General features: G+C 34.4%; 1 protein-coding gene across 1 annotated transcript in view; it reads right to left on the bottom strand.

Moving 5' to 3' along the window:
• LOC118272387 (supervillin) overlaps positions 1-20,432 on the bottom strand; it is a 204,800-nt gene that overhangs the window by 24,540 nt on the left and 159,828 nt on the right. The window contains 2 exon segments of the mRNA XM_050693448.1: positions 2,730-2,841; positions 7,218-7,292. Of these exon segments, the coding sequence (XP_050549405.1) occupies positions 2,730-2,841; positions 7,218-7,292 (187 nt within the window).

The raw sequence follows: 20,432 nt of genomic DNA, 5'->3' as shown, positions 1-20,432 counted from the left end.
AGTTCGTGTTTGGTGACACGCAATTTCGTTTGGTTAAAGTTCACGAGAGGCGTGGTTGATATATATTTTAAATCGTGCGTGACATTGGCAGGTCATTGACATTTCCTAGTTATTTTGTAAAACGGAAGTTTTTTGTTCTGTGATAACAAAAATAGAGCAATCTATGAATGTACATTTCTAGTAAACCCTTAATCGGAAGTTTTGATATCTTTTCTTGGAATAAATGACTAATGAATAAACCTTTGTGTGAATGCAGTGGATGGGATATTGTATGTATCATAATTTTAGAATTTTACCGCTCTAAGTACTAAAAAAAAGCAGAAGAGAAATTAACTTACTCTTTTAGCTTTTCACATGTAATATGTACTAATAATAAAGAAACTATGTATACTTAAGAGCAGAACATAATTTAGTTTTCTCTATACACTTGCCTTTTTTAAAGATATATTTTTGTGTAAATATTTTACAACTGTCCAGATAGGACTAGGTAGTAGGTACAAAAGTTTTAAAAGGCTCTATAAACATTAATATTCAAATGAAACAATTTCCCTGTAATTCGGAGTGGTTATGGTAAAAGTTTCGTCACTCGAATAACTTCTAAATGCCGCGCCCTTGCAAAATTTAATTAATATTATTAATTAAGTGTAATATCGCGGAAGTGTCGTGATGTAAGTTGTTTTAATTTATATATTTGTTTATTTTTATAGTGGTTGGTCAAAGGGTTATAACAGATTACAAAGGTAATTTTGTTGTATTAATTAGCAGTACCTCAGCATAAAAGCCGAAAAGTACCAAGGGAATTATAAGACACTACTATATCCAAACTTCATGACGTTACATTAATTTAATCTTCTGCGTTTAGGTTGCTTTTCTACAAGAGATGTGCTATGCTACGTTGCTGTGGATGCGTTTGGCTTTCACCAATCATCATAGCATAACACTAGTGGAAACGGGCTCAATTAAGCTATGTTTTTATACTAGAGCTGCGCATCTTGCTCGCATAGCTACATAACTTAATATCAGTGGAAACGGTCACATAATTTGACAGCTTAGTAGTGTAGCATGGCTCCTAGAACATCTCTGGTAGAAAAGCATACTAAAAGTTAGAATTTGATATGTACCAGTACCTACGTGGCTCTGACAAGGAATATTTTGATGCAGCATATTGGAGATGTCCCCGCCTTGTACAATGTTCGACCTTGGCAATACATACTACCAAAATCGATACCCACCACATCAGACATTACTATAATGCCCATAATAGACGACTCGATTAAACTTATGGAAAAACCCCTACTTTTATTAATTGCTTAGTTACATATTAAATATACGTAACTTTTATAAACCTTATTAATATTCTACCATTTCTATAACTGTTTAAAATAGCTATTGTGATGACAAAAGAAGTCAATCAAAGCAGTTCTATTATAACTTTCGTGAGACATACTAAATTAATTATTATGTTATCGGCTGTCGCGAAATGCTGCTCATGAAAATGGGTATGCTCTCTGAAAATGACGCTCTAACCTGGCTTGAAACTAGTCGAGTTCCTCGTCAAACAGTTACGTGAGTAAACCAATAACATAATTATTAATCAATCTACTTTGATTGATTAATAATTATGTTATTAATCAATCAAAGTAGATTGTAAAAAATACATCTTCTGATTTACTTATCTTTGGAAAGATTTTTCAATTTATGCTTGAAATATAATATAGATCTTGTAACACATAAAATTAATTGAAAATCACAATAGTACCGAAACTAGCCTACACCTTCATCGCAGGACAAAATTTTCATCACTTTCAGGACAGAGACGTATAATATTTTTTCCAGTTCAGCTAAAAACATACTCGAATCAAAACGCGCATTACTTCATACATGATTAACCTAAACGTCAACACAAAACTGTACACTCTAACATCAATCTTACTACCTTATATCAGAGTACATTTTCAGTATTCATATGTTTTAGTAGACACACATTGAGCTACAAAAACCAGTTTATCTTGGTCTCGTGTTGTATGATCTTTGAGCACGTTCGAAGGTCAGTTTAAGCTGGTTTTGCGTCACTTGATGTGTAGCTGTGTATGAGTATCACAATAGATGAGAAGCAGCCCTTATGTTCTGAAGGGTTCTGCTTATTACGGGGGTTGAAAGATGCAGGGTTAGCACGAGTGTAGGGCTCTTGAATGGTAAGCCAGTTGTAACTATGCACAGGTTTCAAAGATGCCTTGATGGATTGCAACCTTTATGGATGTCATCTTTTCAAAGGCTTTTGATGATAGTTGATGGTAACAGTTTGTTTTGAGATGTTATGGATGTGTTGGCGTGTGTTTGTGATACTGATTTCCATTACTATAATTATGCTTTATGATTGATGACGACTGACGGGCTACATAAGTATACGTAATTCGAAATTTATTATTACTTAACCCTGTCCTTTGTAATTGTTTTCGATACAAAATCGTTACCAAGGAATAGTTTAAGTACCTAATCACTTTTCTGAGTGCAGCAATGGGTATGTTTCACTTTAATTAATAACGTATCCCTAATTTATACAAACTGCCCGAAAAATAGGTAAATTTCACACAGAGACGGCAGCTTTCATAGACTATAAAAACTATAACAAAATCAGTTTCACAAGTTACACTCGAAATTACCTAAATTTTCCACAAGCTAGGCTAGCTTTTAAAAGACTAATATGAAATAAGGTTGTGTATACTAACATTGATTCTATTCTTGGCTCGCTCGATGGCCTTGGAGTCTTCTCTCTCGGGGCTCAGTCGACAGACCCGCGCTCTCCAGTCGTTCGCGCCCGCTGCTTGAAGAGCCGCCAGCCTGTAAATAAAGATAGAAGAAAGTTATTAAAGGAAAATTAATATAGTAAACATAAGGGATTTTAAAGAAAAAATACTCATAAAAAGCTTTTGAAATTTTGTAAACTAAACTTGAAATTACTACTTATATGTACCTAGGTACAAAAATAAGAAAATCTATGTATTTATATTTAAGTAGCAGCCTGTTCCATTCCCGAAACTGCAGACTGCCTCGCGAGTTACCGGGGCTCCAGCTCAAAGAGCAGGCGTAGGAACGGGGTGATTTTTAGTCGGTAAGAATCTGACACTCCCTCAAGAAAAACGCCTGTTCCATCCGACAAAATTACAGCCAGATCAAAAATAAATACAATATCTAACGTTAAACTTTATTCATTTATTATTATTATGTTAACACGGTTTGAAACCGATTACGATAACACATACAAAATAATAAAGAAATATAAAATACAAAGAAGAAGAAGAAAAGCTTAAAAACGATTTTAAATTAAGACAATATCAAAATGACTCAAATATAGGTATATCGAAATTGAATCAAATACACATTAATCCTTTAAGATTAAAGGCACATAAGTAGTTATTAATACACAAATGAGGCGTATGAACAAAACAGTAAACACAGAAGGTACACAGGATAATCCTACTTATTTAGGTACGGACATTAAAGGTGATTAACCTACTGAGGTTGACCTTATTTCGCACGCTATAGTGAAGAGAATCGCGGAAAATGTATTGTTCTGTAGGGCTTCTAAAAGGATGCTATTATCATGGACAGACTATGGAGTAAAAATCTGGTTATTTGAGTTTCTAATCGGTCTTTGGGAAATAAAATTTAGACTTTTAGATTTGTTATAATAAATCAAATTGGAGTGTCTATTTGTAATATTAAAACAATCGCTTTTTACTAAATGCATATGAATATAATTATATACGTACGTTTACGTTTGTTCCGGATAATCTCTGAAATTGCTGGTCTGATTTTGATAGGATTTTTATTGACTGGCGGCTGGTGTACTAAGAAGTAACTTAGATTACTTTTATTTTAGAAAAATCTAAAATTTTACGCAAATATTACATTATTTTATTTTGGTATTTTTTTTGTCACAATGTTCGTAACATAAAGCATGAAACACGGACGCAAATCAATTACATTTAAGGCAATAATTCTTACTTATAATACTTCAATCTCCGTTTACATATTGTTACTAAGTATATAAGAGAGATAACGCATTCCCTGTCTCTTACTTAAACATTTAAATACGTATAGTCTTGGACCCTACGGCCGGTGACCTTTAGTCCTTTATCTAGATGTCATTAACTTCAATTAGTCGGTAAACCAACCATGCATTATTTGACAGTAAATAGTTTAAAATAATTACCATATAGTTATGATAAGGATTTTTTGGACATCACGTAGCAATACATCATTAGGTGATACTCACATGCACTTGGTGCGAACGACCATAGGGCAAACACCCTTGGGATAGCGAGCCACAGGATTTTGATTGATTAGTATTTAAAATATACATTTTGAATAATTTATTTACAATCTTTAGCAGCAGTCGCCTCACTAACATTGTGCAATCGCAATCGGTGCCGCTCACACGAGGAGACAAGTGCATTGCCGGCCTTTTGGGGATTGAGGATTTGTTTTAAATTAAGATATTATTTTACTTAATTTTATATAACAACAAACTCAATGATATACTACAAAAAATTAATGTAAATAAGATTCATGATGCATCCCTCTAAAAAAACTGCAAGGGTGTGTTTTGAAGACCGCCTATTTTTTACCGACATTAAAATTTACATCTAATTTACATAAACGGTTATTGATGAAAGATAGATAGCTTCACGAGTGTTCATTCTGTTGCTAAAGCAGTTTCGTTATCCGCGCAATATAAATATTTTCCCTTAGAATTCCCAGTGGAACGGGCCTGTAGAGGAAACTACTGACAATAATTATTATAAATATTCATTTAGATATGCGTTTGTTTACATGTAATTTTGCACGTAGTGTAGCATCTCTATCGTTAAGTTCCTATAGAGTATGATTTAAGATTTTGAGGGACCATAAAAACACCGGAACACTGAAGTCCGATGTATCCCAGGGACATGATGATGTCGGTTTACCAAATATCGTTGAAAATAACTATTTAAAATAAAACAATAACCCAGTGGAATGTTTTATGTTTTTCCGTATTCGATAACCTATTACGCTGGAGTTGCAGACTACCTAGCGGGTGTACCGGGGCTCCCGGCTCGAAAATCAGGAGTATAGGAACGGAATGGTTTTTAGTCAGTGTCAGAGTCTGATATGCCTCTCACCTCGCTCAAGGCGGGAGAAGCTATTGGACGATTTTCCCTCTTCAAGAAAAAACCTACTACAACCCAAACTTTCTGCCTATCTTCATGTAAAGAGTGACGTCAAAAAATATCTTAGTTTTGTCATGAAACAAGGATAAACAGACAGACAAGCACACATACATATTTATAACATTAGTAACGTAAGTATATGAATATTATTCTATTGTGACATGGCCCACTTATTAAGGCTCGAGTCTGGCAACCACCATGTTTTGTGACGACGTAATGATAATCATAAATTGTCCTCAAAATAATAGCAATTCAATGGCAGCCATTGTTATTTATATTTGTATGTATTTTATATACGTTTCGGATTGTACAGCATTGTTGTTGTTTTTTGACTTCATATATTCACACTTACAATATAAAGGACAAAACATTTATGCAATTGAGTTACATAGGTACAATCGTACAAAACAATTTCTTAACTTTGGGACAAAATACTTCTTTGGAGAAAAAATATGACCAATTTAGACCGGTCAACGCCACATTTACCATTTAACATCAAAATTAAGACATTATTTAGCTGCACCTAGGGTCCCTAATAGTTAATTTCCTGTCTCCTACGTACTATTTTAATCAAATGTAATAATTGTAGTGAGTTGGAACAACGCCGAAGGAAATGCAAATTATGTAATAACGTGCTTAATTGGTATACTTTATCCTGTTTGTAGTAATATGTATTTGTATGCTATTTTAGTATGTTCACTATAAGCATATACGTACATGGCGTTTTAATGGTTTATTTCATAAAGATATCTTTATTAGCTATTATCACACTAATATTATAAGTGTGGAATTTTGTTTGTTTGGATGTTTGTCTGTCAATCACGCTGAAACTACTGAACGGATTATAATGAAATTTGGTATACACACAGGGTATGAGCTGACTTGGGTGGTAGGATACTTTTTATCTCACTGGAACGCGGACGAAGCCGCTTGGCAGCAGCTAATACCTACATAATTATTTTAGGTATCTACTTATACTTTGTGATCACTACACCAGTGTCAGTCTTAGTACGATATAAAAGGAACTAAAACCTACTAGTTGAATAAATTCTCATCGTGCGCACATTACACATTTACACAATAATGTTATAACATGAGACAATAGATGTTATAACATATACAAACGGTTTATCTTCCACTTCTTGCATAGTTTAACATAGTATGTTTATCATAACTTATCCATTATGTCAAATAAAAAAATATTCTAAATAATATGTCGTCTTGTTTTCTTGTGACTTCCTTTTATTTTGTCGACTACTTTTATGGTATTAATAAGAATATTAATTTATTACAGTTTACTTTTATTAAAAGTACCCTTAACCGAAAAGCAAGAACATTTAATGGGTCGACGTTTGGCCGCTATCTCACCTGATGGTAAGTGATGATGCGGCCTACGGTATTGCACGTTGCCCATAGTCCTATTCACTCGGGCTTTGAAGACACCCAGGTTATACCCATCAGGAAACACAGACTCCGGTGTGTTCCACTCCCTAGCAGTTAGAACTTTGTAAGATTCGTAGTAATTGGCGTTCTGTAGTCTCTGCTTACCTTCTTCCGCCTTGGACTGGAGGACTGTCAGACTCTTACTGCCAAAATAACTACCCCGTTCCTACTACTGCTTTTCGAGCTGGAGCTCCGGGAACCCGCTCGACAGTAAGAGTTTTAAAAACTTTACACGAAAAGGCTGATCAAAACGGAAGTTTGATTACTTTGACAGTCAAGGAAGTCCTGAGTCTAAATTTGTTTTCCAAAGTTAAATGATAAAGATACCTTATACATGAATCAACAAACCATTATTAATTAAATGTTAAGAGACAGTACCTACGGACCTATAGAAAGTATATAATATAAACTAATAAGAATAGAAGGAAAAGAAAACATCTACTATTTAGACATAAACATATACATCATAGCATATATTATATATACTCCTTTGCCTTGTAAAAGAAAGTCCAAACAAACCCACACTTTCGCATACAAAATATTATGTAAATATGTATTTACCTTTCGGCAATGGTGCCTCCTCCTTTATGCGGCATTTCGGCATGTGTGGCGCTGCGTTGCACACCGCCACCCACCCTGCAAATAAATAAAACAAAACCTTTAGAAACTGTTAAAATCTTTACTTATTATGATAAAGTGAAAAAAGATATAGAATTATGGTACAGAGTTGAAACATGCTGGAATTAAGACCGCTTAATAGTTAATTTTTTAACATAACTATACATTAGAAAACTTTTACTTATGCGTTACTAACACTACAATTTTAAAATCTACTCCTAATTTATCTCTTACAGTTTCACATTCATTCTTTATCTTTATCGTAATACACATAAAATGAAAATTACATTAAATCGTATTCTGTCTAAAGACAGCTTATTTCAAACAAAAATACCACAAACACAAGAGGCTCAAAGTATTCACTATCCTTACTAATTAAAAGTCTAAAGTCCATACAAACAAAACCGCTATTAAAAAAAAAAGCGAAGAAACCAAACAACAATACCTGGTCTGCTCAAACTTTTCTTTGAGAGACTTGAAGTTGAAGAGTCTCTCCTCATACCGAACGGACAACATTTTTGCATTAGAAGACACTATAACCACACAGACAGACAAAACCACGCCACGTTTTCACATGTCTATAGGGAAACTGTATTTTATTTCGCTATATTGATATTATTGTTTTAGAAAAGGGACAATTGTTCGTGCGAAGGGACAATGACAGACTGACATATAATGGAGCGACGTTCTATGAACGCGTTCACAGATAACAAGAACATATTTATTATAATACTGGCTGCCTATGTTATCCTCCTTGCTGTACCCACTGTTCAGATTTCAAGGTAAATAATGTGGTTAATTAATTTTATTTTTGTCTCCTCATTTCCCTATTTATATTTGTGAACTTTTATTGTTTTATTAGTTAAAATCATATTATAGTAAATTTATGTCAGTTATGTTAAACAATTTCTTTTTATTTAGAGCAATAAGGGACTTTTAGTGTAATTTGCTTAAAAACTATTTATTGCTAAGGAAAAATATTTAGGTACACGAGACCACAAGAAACTCAACCCGACTATCTCAAAAGAATGAGAAATATCTAAGAAATATACCAAAAGAAAAGCAAATAAATATAAAATACGATATCCTATCTACTGAAAGAACTTTTCAGTCATTTATTCATCAAATATCGTATTTACATGCGATCGTAAAATGAAATAAAGTGGACTGTATCGGACTGTAGGACTGTCTATCAGATTACATAAAAGAAAACAATGTTTTTTTTAACCATTTCAATATTTTATTACCACGAAATCCGACCGTAAAAAATTGCAATGTTTTTAAAGCTCTTTCTTTTATATTAACTCTAATGTCTGAGTAATAAAGAAAATATTGTTTAAAGACAAAGAAAATAGCTACTTCTATTTATTACAATATCCTCGCAGGAAATTAAAAATAACGTTTGTTTTATGTATCAACAGTGTTTATTATACATGTATTATTATTGTTCTTAAGACATAACTAGCATACTAAACTTATTACACCTAAATAAGTAAGCAAGAAAATTAAGAACTCTTTCACATAAAATACTAAACAAATATTTATTAAATTCCAGCAAGAAATTGCTTCATAAAGCTCACGCTATAAAACCATTAGCGCATTTATGTTATCGATAAAAACTGAGTATGAATCCAGTACCTACATCAAATTACTAACGATTTATTTATTAAACACGCTACACAGCAAAAAACATAGAAAAACTAAGCCTAGTAATAATTAAACAAACATCTACACTCTGAAATCATACTACAAAACTCATCATGCATTCCTAATTACTCTGAAATAAATTATGTAGATATTAATTGCCATTAGTTCACAAATGGAAACTCAATTAAACATGAAGAACCAATCAGTACTAAAATTTAACTATAACATTAATCAAAGGTAATACAAACCGGTTGTTTGAACGTAGCAATGTTACAATATTACGTATTTCACGTGAAAAATAAATTCACGTTCGCGTTTTATAAGGCCACGTGCGCGCCCTACGCGATGCGCCGCGCGACTGGGCGGGCGGGAGCTTCAGCCTTCGAGGCCTAAGCTCGTAACTATTGTAACTCGAATGACCAAAGTCGTAAATGAAAAGGTCAGTGAGAAAAATACTGATTGGAAATGTGATTATTATTCATAACTGAATCTGAAATTCGAATAGTTATTCTATTTCATGCGACTATGGTATTTATAATGTAATAGATTTAAGGCTTTTTTTGTTTTTCAAGAGTGAATAATTCAAAGTAATAGTAGTCATCTTTCTATTACTATTGTTAGTTCAAACTATCAATGAAATCAACACAACAGACACTAACAAAAGCACTGCATTGCACAAAAAATAGACCATCATACTGCAATCGTCAAAAATGAGCAATACTCATTCGATCAACGTTTCGACGAATCAAAATCAATATCGGTTCGAGTTTACGGTTACCCGAGGTATAAAATTCAGAGTCAACGTGTAGTGGTGTAGACAGAAGGTATGATAGCAACCCCCTAGGCAGTGCGTTTACACTGTCTGTAGTCACTTCCAAAATTCACGAAGCGAGGTTCAAAGCCTATATACCAGTAAACAGTGAAGGTTGGTTACATGAAACCTTATTGTGTTCTTTTAAAAGGCAGTGTTTTGTTAAACCCTTTTTAAAGTTGATAGGTGTTTTTACAACTCTATAATTTGTAGTATCGTTGAATGTTACCAGCCAATGTGCCAATAAATTTGTAAGTGAGTGGACGGCTTAATTGAGTGTAATTTTTAGTGCTTCGCTAGAGGAAGTGCGATGCACTTTATGGACTGCACAAATTAATTTGAACACCACCTGTGTAGTTCAATATTTGTTTACAGCGACTTCAGTGAAATGTCGTGGTCCCTAGTACGTAAGTTTTATACCATTACGGCTCACAAGAACCTAGCACGTTTGGGTTTTTCGATTCACGTGAATCATCGTATCCTTTGAAAAGCTTAACTTAGATTTTTATTAACTGAGTCCTACTTTTATATGGACATATTCTATATATTACTTTTATATATCTATATGTCAAACTAAAACCCTCACAAATATACCTCTAGAACCAATTCTCTAGAGTTCCTTTGTTACACTGGCTGACAATACTTCGAAATTATCGAAAGGCTTTCGATACAGTGCAGAACACAAGACTAACAAGGCGGGAATACATCGCGGAGGATATTAACAACGAAACTTTGTCTGCTGGGTGTACGGTTGCCATTGTGGCATAAACAAAGGGTTGACGCTCATTAGCACATTACTGAGCACCGTCACCATGCATTACAAGTCAAATGCTTATGTAAATGTGTTCGTTGGTAGAAAAAGAAAGATTCTTGAGGAAATATGAATATTTAAGTTGTATTTAAGTACGTACTACTACTTTTTTTACGTGTAACAAAGACAGTAGGCTTACAATTTCATGAATAAGGCACCTTTTATTACGTTATTTCAATAAAATCACCCCAAAAACTATCTACAGCACATTAATAATGAACGATTTGGCCATCCATCTAAACAAAACGCAAAACCAATGGATTCACCATTGGAAATGTACTAAGTAATTCATCATAGACTAACGGCCGACTGGATGGTATTCCACCGGCATAATAAATAACCAGCCTATAGAAGTATACACTATAGGTAAGCTATCAATTTCCTGACGTGAATTTCCCATAGACGCAGTACCGCGGTACACACACCAATACAAACGTTGCAATGGGGGTAAGTATGTACATGTTTTCAACCCACACATAAGTAGCTGTTGTATGGGGGGTAGGACATCGGCTGTCGGGTCGTCCTTTGTATACGTAGAGGTATAAGCAGGAATGAATAAATTAGTGTTCCTAGTACATTATTAGACGCTGTTGCTAAGCGAATGGAAAAAGGATATAAGGTAAGTGAAAAAGTGCTTCGGAAAATCGTTAATTTTAAATGTTTTAGAAGACTCTTTCGCTAATGCCGAATGAATTTTTGATAACGAGTGATTGACGAGTATTGGAAAAGGATCAGAATGAGTGGCAGTTTTAGGTTTACGTTTGAAATATTTTATGCATAAGCTAGAAGCTAGCAAATTGTATCCGAATTTGAAATGTTACTTACATTCCTAATTTTGAAGTCTATACTGACAAGAATAATAATAATTTTAGAAGAACTATAATTAGTCATTGAAAATTCAGTCGTTTAGGTAATAACAATGAACGCACGTCCAAGACTTCGCAGACAAACTAACAACCTAATAGCCCTTACCCTATTAGAGATTTCAGAGGTCCAGAACAACAGACTAATTGCATTTACCAATTAAATGCGACCCGAGGAGAATGGGTACCCGAAACTCACACAGAGGTTTTAGAAAACGTGGTACTGGTATGCTAGTGTGTGTGTGCTACAGGGAGGCCTCTCGTGGCTAAAATACTGCCTCGAAACGTCGGCTTTTCCGCAGCTCCGCAGAAAATGCGATACCGAACCTCAAATGATGGCATTTCGCTACTCGCCTATCGACTGCGAATTTATGCAATTCCCAGCATTTTAACATTCACAGTTTATTGCGAAAACATATTTTATTTTATCATAAAACGCAAGGGCGCTTCAAAAGCAATATGCAATTCGTTCATTTTGTTTTTTGACGAAGAAAATTCGATTAATATTTTTACTCAAAGGGAAACGAAGCGAATTTTTAATTGAAAGGGACATGAAAACACTCGATGTTGTTCAATACAGAATTCCAGCAACGAGCGTTGCAACTATCACGATAAAATTTATAAAAAACCCTTTTTTTACTTAAAGCTTTAGAGTTTAAAATCGTATGACATGCTTATTTGATACAACATACAGTTAATTGAATCGAATCGCCATTCGAGGGTGTCTACGTAAGTAATCATAGCTCATACATTAACTAGCATACAATCCAATGTATTTTGATCCGAAATTGTACTGCACATAGACAGATAGTTGTCAGAAAGGATGGGTCAATCTATTTGGTTAAAAAGTCAGAAACTTAACGTTAAACCAGTGTTCGTTGACACGAACTTGCTGTACTTTAAAATCGGACTTTCTACTACGAGACAGGTCAAGTAAAACAGGTCCTTAGTTGCATGATGATGATAAATTGATCTCCACTGATATTATGCACGCATGTCATCAGTAATGTCCATTAATAATAATTGAGATGTACGTGGATAGTGTTTTATTATGAAGAAGAATGAAATAGATAGGGTTAAAAAGACTACAGTGTTATATATCAAACAATTACGAATGCATAATTTAATTAAGTAGACATTTTTGTTACTGCATATCATTGATCTATTTTGATTAGTTTTAAGAGCGATACAATCACGTTACGACATTCGAGAGTATGAATATATCTGTCAAGCTTCCATTTTCTATACAGCTAAACACATTATAATGAGTTCTGATGCAGGTATAGCAGAGGTACATAGAAGAAACATAGAACACTTTTTTGCACGACACAAGTCATTGTACAGTCTGTTCATAATATTTATTACTCTATGAGAACTGTACACTATTTTAATATAAAAACACCATGTGATATTCACATCACTACACAAAACCTGTAGGTACTTATATGCTTTTAAAATAATGTATTTTTTATGCGTCAAAACAATCGACCGCTCACATAAAAGCAATCAAACTGGACAAACAAATACGATACAAACTCACAGATAAAGGTTTAGATATCTATTTTTAATTGTAATGTACTTTCCGAATCATTTTGTTATAGGAACTGGGTTATCTACGCTTAAAAAGCGACTGCTACTGGTTGCTCCGAATAAGAATCAAATGTCTTTGTTATAAATCGAATCATAAAACCAAATCAATAGCCGATTTTTTACTTTGTTTTTTGTCAAACTGGACGTAAGGAGATTTTAAGTTACTTGACTTGACAAAAAGTGTGATTCGTACTTCCGGACTAGTTAAAAATACAACGTCTATTACCCAATAGTTAAAAATAGTAGTTTATTATGGCAGGCATAAAAATTCAATTTCTATTGTACGTAGCTTGCAATATGCAGTCACAATGGGATCGGAAACCTAGACGACCTACAAAAACCGCTCGCCAGCTGTCGACTGCACATTATGCATCGTTCAGTCTAGAATTTGTGAACGAGCTACTAAACTCATATAGATGACAGACGTATCCAACTTTACATGTGTCTGTGTTTCTGTAAATGTTTTACATAGAATGACTGCATCAATTTCGACGGTTTTAGCATCATAAATAACTCAACTAATTCCTAACCTCAAAAATCCATAATTCTCTAGCAATTTTATTGCAACTATCACGCGACTAAAACAGCGATGCGTTAAACAATAAAGTGATCGAATTTATCGATGTCCAATCGAGTAAAGTTTAATACAATGATGCCACGTTATTATATTATGGGTATATGTTATTACATGGTATACCTTATTAATCGATAAGATTTAAAGGAAATAGGTACGATAAAAACGATGCATCGGTTACGGTTTAGAAAAACGATTAAGTATTAACTTTATCGCGTTATTGTGTTGTTATCGAAATCATACGATAACCTATTATGCCATATAAACATACTCGATTTATTGTTTAGTGAAAAACTCTTAAACAATTTAGTGCTGATTTCAGTCGCTTAAAGGAAATTTTAAATTGTCTGTGCTAAAAATATCATATGTCATTTGGAAAAATTCGCAGATTTCACATTTTCCTTATTATTTTCCTCATTAAACATACAAATTACATGCTTAAATCATATACGTATTTACAAACACGTTATTAGACACGAAGTATGCGAGAATGCACTTATTATGTTACATGGAACAGGTAATAATGCAAACCAGACATTGGATACGGTATCCCCAGTGATACCTATCCTAACTTTATCAGAATTTACCATACACTAGTTTAATATTGAACCTTATCAAATTAAAATGGGATTATTCATTCGTGTTTTATGGAGTGGAAAGCACCGATATGTTGTTTGTTCCCCGCGTGATTAACTGCCACAAAAATAACCCTCACGAAATACCACGCTTCCACCCCTGTTGTGGTGTTAGAATATGTAGAAGGTATCTATATTTATAAATGGCAGTCAGTACTAGGAATAAGAAATACTAAAATAGAAGGCAGGTACATATCATTTTTTATTCTTTTAGGTTCCATTAACGGAAAATAGTAAAAATATTGGATTGAATTTACGCAAAAAATAGTATAAAGGCTATACTCATATTATGAAACATTACAAAAGGGAAGGAATAGTAAGTTAATTGTAATTATGTATTACCGTCGTACTCAGAGCCATTTAATAAGTTTTCGATACAAAATCGTTACTAAGGAATAGTTTAAGTAACATAAAATGTCTCTGAGTGCTGCCGTTAATCATGGAAACCACCTTGGATAACGAAACTTATCAATACATACCGAAATACATCGATTACGTTGCATCATCGTGATTTGATTATACATAAATACACTTACATAAATATTATTTACAGATACATTAGCGGCAACACTGTCATTATCTACTTCATGCCAAATTGTCACCTACCTATATTCATTCCTACCTAGTCTACATTTTTGAAACATTAATTATGCTGTATGTTGTAACCAATGACTTTGATTTACCTTTACATAAAATAAAGAATATTGTATAATACATAATCACTCGTATTTACAGCTAACATAGACCAAAAAATATCTAGACTAGACTACTAGACAAGAATACCAAAATGAAAAATCGTGATTTCGTGATCGAACTAATTTTCCGCCTTCGAGTTGTCAATTGTCAATGTAAGTTAGAATTTTTGTACCTACTGACTCCATGGTAAGTATCCATGTCGACGTACAAAAACCAACTCTATTTTGCTTTTAAGTGTTCAGATATTCTCTTTCAGCAGCTATCATTCGTAATCCGACTAAGCTTCCATTGTTCATCGAGGTAACAAGAAGAACAGAATGTTGAAAATGTCTATACCTACCAGGGGTTCTCAATCTTTTTCAGCTTACGGCTTGAGTAAAGTATTTTGTCACGGCGCCTTAAGGTATGCGTCCACAGGCTCGCATCGTACGCATTCATTATGACGGCATTGACACGCATCGCATGTAGGCATTGTCGATGATGCGGTCCGTACGATGCGGATCAGTGGACGCAGTTGTATGAGTTTCTATACAAGACAAACTAAAATCCATTGCGTGCGATGCGTACGATGCTGGCCTGTGGACGCTTACCATTATCCAAACTAACTATTTAAAAAATACCAAAAAATAAAACAGTTGTAAGAAATCACTACCTATACCTAATAAATAAGTTAGATAGAACTAACATGTGGTTTCAGACAATGATACACGATCGATTCACGGCGCCTCTCTTTACTTTCTACGGCGCACATTTTGAGAACCCCTGGACCCCTATACAGGCGGTTACAATTCCCGTCCGCGTCAGTTTGTGCTGATATTCCGGGTAACAAAAGCCGGGAGTTTGAAAGGACGGGACGCCGGGAAATTCAAACGGATATAGAGAGACTAGATAGTACACAATACAGTTTTGTGCGTACGAAGTATGCTAATGTAATGAATGGTTTGTGTTCTTGACTGTCGATAAAGGAGTATTGTAATCTATTGTTCTAAATACATGCAAACATTTTAAAGTGCAATCTTTAACCTACTATGTTTAGTGATTATGGGAATAGGTTTCTTATACAGAAGGGGGATATACTTATAAGGAAAGGGCTCGTAGTTCAGAATCAGGATGTGACAGATGTGATAATTCATACAAATATCTTATGTAAACCCGTCACCTCAAAGGCTCACTACAATTTACCAACAATCGTTCAGAAAAAATAACACATATTATACCATAGGCCTGCGGGAAAATACCGATTATCTTATTAGTCAGTGAGCCTGCACTATCTAGCGGTATCTTATCTATCGCTTCGGACATTAGAGACTTGGAGAGCTTTTGTCGTGTTGTCTGTTCAACCAGCTACGTAGATATGATGATAGAGGTGGTTGCTACATTATTTTGATGTCTGACAGACGGACAGGACATTTCCGTAGTAACTGTCGTAAAGTTTCGGAAGAAAGGGCGGTTGAATTGGGATAGACAGGCGTAAGGCTACTTCTGGGACAATTTCTGAAAGTGAATTGGTGGTAGATGCTTTAAATTGAACAATGTTAAGGGAATATACTTTAGGAGTATCTAACACAAGTTGTGAATTCAAAAGGCAGTGCATTTCTAAGTCAGATTTTAATACGAGTCTGTGTTTATTTTTATTATAAAATATTAATATGAACTAGAATATTTATCACACAGCAGTTATTTAATAACGTTTTACTAATAGAATCACGAATTACGAGGTTTAATGCATAGAGTATACCTTTTCAAAACTGATTCCGCATGACTAACGTCAAAAGTCGGAAAATCATTACATCAGAGAATACGAACAAATCACATATAAACACCATTAAACTATCTCCTATTCAAAGCACCATTTCCAATACAACATCATCGCCATAGACTCAGTTAGAAATGTCTCCCGAACACGGAAGTTTAGTTTACATGGAGAACAGGAAACGGAAGGAGTCGCGTCCCAGTCGACAGTGTATGACGTCACGACATGGCGTATTTATGTACCTTCGATAGTGAGGAAATGTTTTGGTTTTGTATGCATACTAATGTTGTAAAGAAGAAGAAGACACTTAGATATTTTGTTTATGGTGGATAGGATCTGAAACTATTGAAGCGAATCTAAAAAAAAACTTCTGGACAATCATCCAATGACTTCTCTTATCTTGGGTGATGCGAGAGGAAGACTGTGAGACTCTTACTGACTAAAAATCACCCCGTTTCTACTCCTGATTTTCGAGCAGGAAACCCGCTAGGCAGGCCGCAGCTACTTGCTTTTCTTGGAACATTAAAACATTTTCATACTGATTTTCTTAAGAAAAAAGAAGAAGAAGAATCTTAAAATTACGGAAGAAATTATAGACATTTTCCGTTTCCAAGTAAAAAGATAAACATGTATTTATCTGAACTAAGTATTTACTAAAGGATATTTAAAGAGTTGTTTAACCAAATAAATATATGGTTAAACAGTATGGACATTCGTTCCTTACTTCAAGAGTGGGTTGGCTACTGGTTATTGGCTATCTACGATCGCTATTACACGGAATTAATGCCTTTTTAAGGAAACCCGAGCAATCTTGTAAATCGGTAGATAACCAAATCAGATGTGAGTAGTTACTGGACCTTAATATTACCCACAAGTTAAGGAAGGAATGTTTTCTGGGCAGAAATTAACTCTCATTATAACATTACGCCTGTTAAATCACAGAGAGTTAGGTTGACGTGCACATAATTCAATAATACTTCGCCCGACCATATAATTGTATCCGAGAACCTTTTCTCAGAATATAGTGGAGTTTGTGACTAACTCCGAAACGAGGTAATCAATTTTATACTTTTTATGTCAATGAGTCCAAATATTGATGATACTTGACAAGTTGCATTAAGTTGTCTACACGTGATGTCAATCTATATTACAAAGTGTACGTGACAACATAGGCAAGTTGTATTTACCTATTTAATAAAAAAATAAACAAACAGAACTTCAAATTGTGTTATCATAATGGTTAACCAAATGGCATTGTAATTGTTGATTTTGTCATTGGGATATTAACGAATTTCAATTCGATGTGGCATTATCTATACATAGTATAAAACAAAGTCGCCCATTTTGTCTGTAGTCCCTTCGTATGCATAAAACTTTAAAACTACGCAACGGATTTTGATGCGGTTTTCACTAATAGAAAGAGTATTTTCTCCGACAGGTTTTTATATATAATTGAAATACATTGAAACTATATTAGCTGAGTTATAGCGATTTATGTCCAAGAAGTCAGAAAAAAATCTAATTGAAGATTGCATTTGTGTGCGCCGCTTATACCGTTGGATACAAGTAAGAACAATGTATAGCAAAAACATTGGTCTTTATTAGTTCTACAAAAAAGTCCGCGATGACATATATCCAGCTTTTTTATTTAAGTCACAAAAACTACTTTTCTGTATTAAAAAAACATTTAATTCGTTGGGTGATGTTTAACTGGTGATATAACCAATAATACATATATCCTTATCATAATAAGTAAGTTCATCATCACGAGCATTTAATTTAGATTATTTTTGCAGTTTACAGTGTGTTATTTAGACATATAGTTTAGGAGATATCACGATATTAGTATTGCGGCACGGTACGGGCCGGCCACGGCGGCGGGGCAGCGTCCCTATAAATAATATTAAAAAGTAGGTACTACGACTTTGATCTATACATATAAGACAAAAAAAAATCTGTACATTACTTAAATATTTTTTCCAAAAACTGATAGGGGGCGATCAAAGAAGAGTCACAGAAACCAAAAAACATTTTAATATTTTAAACGCGGTTAAGGGAAAGAGAAGTTATTGTGAATTGAAAATTAGTATCCAATATGTGTTGGTGCGTTGACTGTATTTGTCGAAGTAGCGGGATACACGCAAACGAAGTTGCGCGGGTCAGCTAGTCTAATAATATAGAACTCCGATTCACTTAATTATTACTCGTCTAGATAATAATTATGGTAAAACCATAGGCAATTAGAATCCTTACTAATGCCATCTAATAACTATAGACAATTCCATATCAAACAAACATAGTAACACCCAAAAACACCGGACAAAACGAGTAAAAAAAGTATTTTATTTAGCAAAATAATAAGACGTCTGGAAACAGCTAGGTCCGTTGAATAAACCCCTCATTGTACACCCCAACCCAGCCCGTCTAGACTAAAGGGTAGTGAAAATCTTAAAAGCCCTCGTTTCTTTGTACCGCTGGGAGAAAAATATCAACTTTATGAGTCCGGGAGCCATCACAAAGCCTCGCTATTACAATGTGAAACAAGCGAAAATTACTACTCGTTTGGATACAATATTATCATGATTAAAATATACCTAATAAGAATTTAACAACTGCGTATGAAAGCTTTTGAATAATGTCCAAGTGTGGAGATTATGTCAATTTCTAATGTAGGGGTAGCCCATAATCCAGCAGGGAAGTGTAACGGGTTGTTGATAAGTAATTTGCCTTTACGCGCCAAATCGTAGCAGCAGTAATGTAAAGCACAATACATAAGGACTTAAAAGCGCTTTCAGCGACATGCACACTAGACTTCGTGTAAAGCGCTTTGTGCTGCATTTGCAAAACAGTAGCACAAACATCGTGGAGACACAATAGTAGAAACGGAACGTTGTGTGTTGTGCCACGCGACGCACACTACACAATAACGTATAATTGTTACACATGTATGTATTAATAGCAGAGCAAAATACTCACACACAAAGAGATAACATAAACTCATACAACAATACTGTACTCAGTTATGTTTCGTTTCATTACAATAAATTACGCGTAGGATTGGCAGCGCTGAGTAATGATACGCCTGTCGGTCAGTAACGGTTGATGAGGAAACGAGATTCATTGCTATAAGCTTGTGGCAGGCGTTAATAGCCGTTTTATGATGTGTCTGCGTGAATGTGGTATATGCGAACAATGTGATTAATGTACAAATTTCTGTTCTCTTAATTTTCTCTGTGAGACTTTGTATAAGTAATCGAAATGACTATAAAACCTACATCTGCTAACCACACACATAAGTAAAAAATACGAGAAACTCAGCATCTTGAACGCGTGTCGCTAACTGAACATACGACTGAAAAGGCTGAATACATTTCAAGAGAACGATACGATAAAGGCAGTTTCATCTCGACTCGCCACGGGGGAAACTCCAAGATTAAAAACCTTCAGATTATGGTGGCGTCTTACCATCTGTATATCATCTACCTTAGTACATGAACGCAGGCTCTATAGAAATCGTCTGGGTTATTAGTGGAGGGAGATTTTCGAGTAATTACTAAAGCCTAAAGGATGTCTAGGGTGTTTTTTTTATAAGACGTAGTATGAAAGGACTATCCTTGGTGTTCGCTTTGTGAGGATTCGAAAATGCCTTTGGTAGAGGTATGGTTTAGTTTTGTGTATGTATTTTGTTTTGGTTGTACTTTTAATTAATGTTTATACACAAACCATTATGTTTTCGCTCCAAAGCATTGTTAGCGTCGCTGTACATGATTGATGATGA

The sequence above is a fragment of the Spodoptera frugiperda genome, chromosome 4 (genome assembly GCF_023101765.2).
Source record: "Spodoptera frugiperda isolate SF20-4 chromosome 4, AGI-APGP_CSIRO_Sfru_2.0, whole genome shotgun sequence".
NCBI lineage: Eukaryota > Metazoa > Arthropoda > Insecta > Lepidoptera > Noctuidae > Spodoptera > Spodoptera frugiperda.
This window is presented reverse-complemented; position numbering and strand designations above follow the sequence as displayed.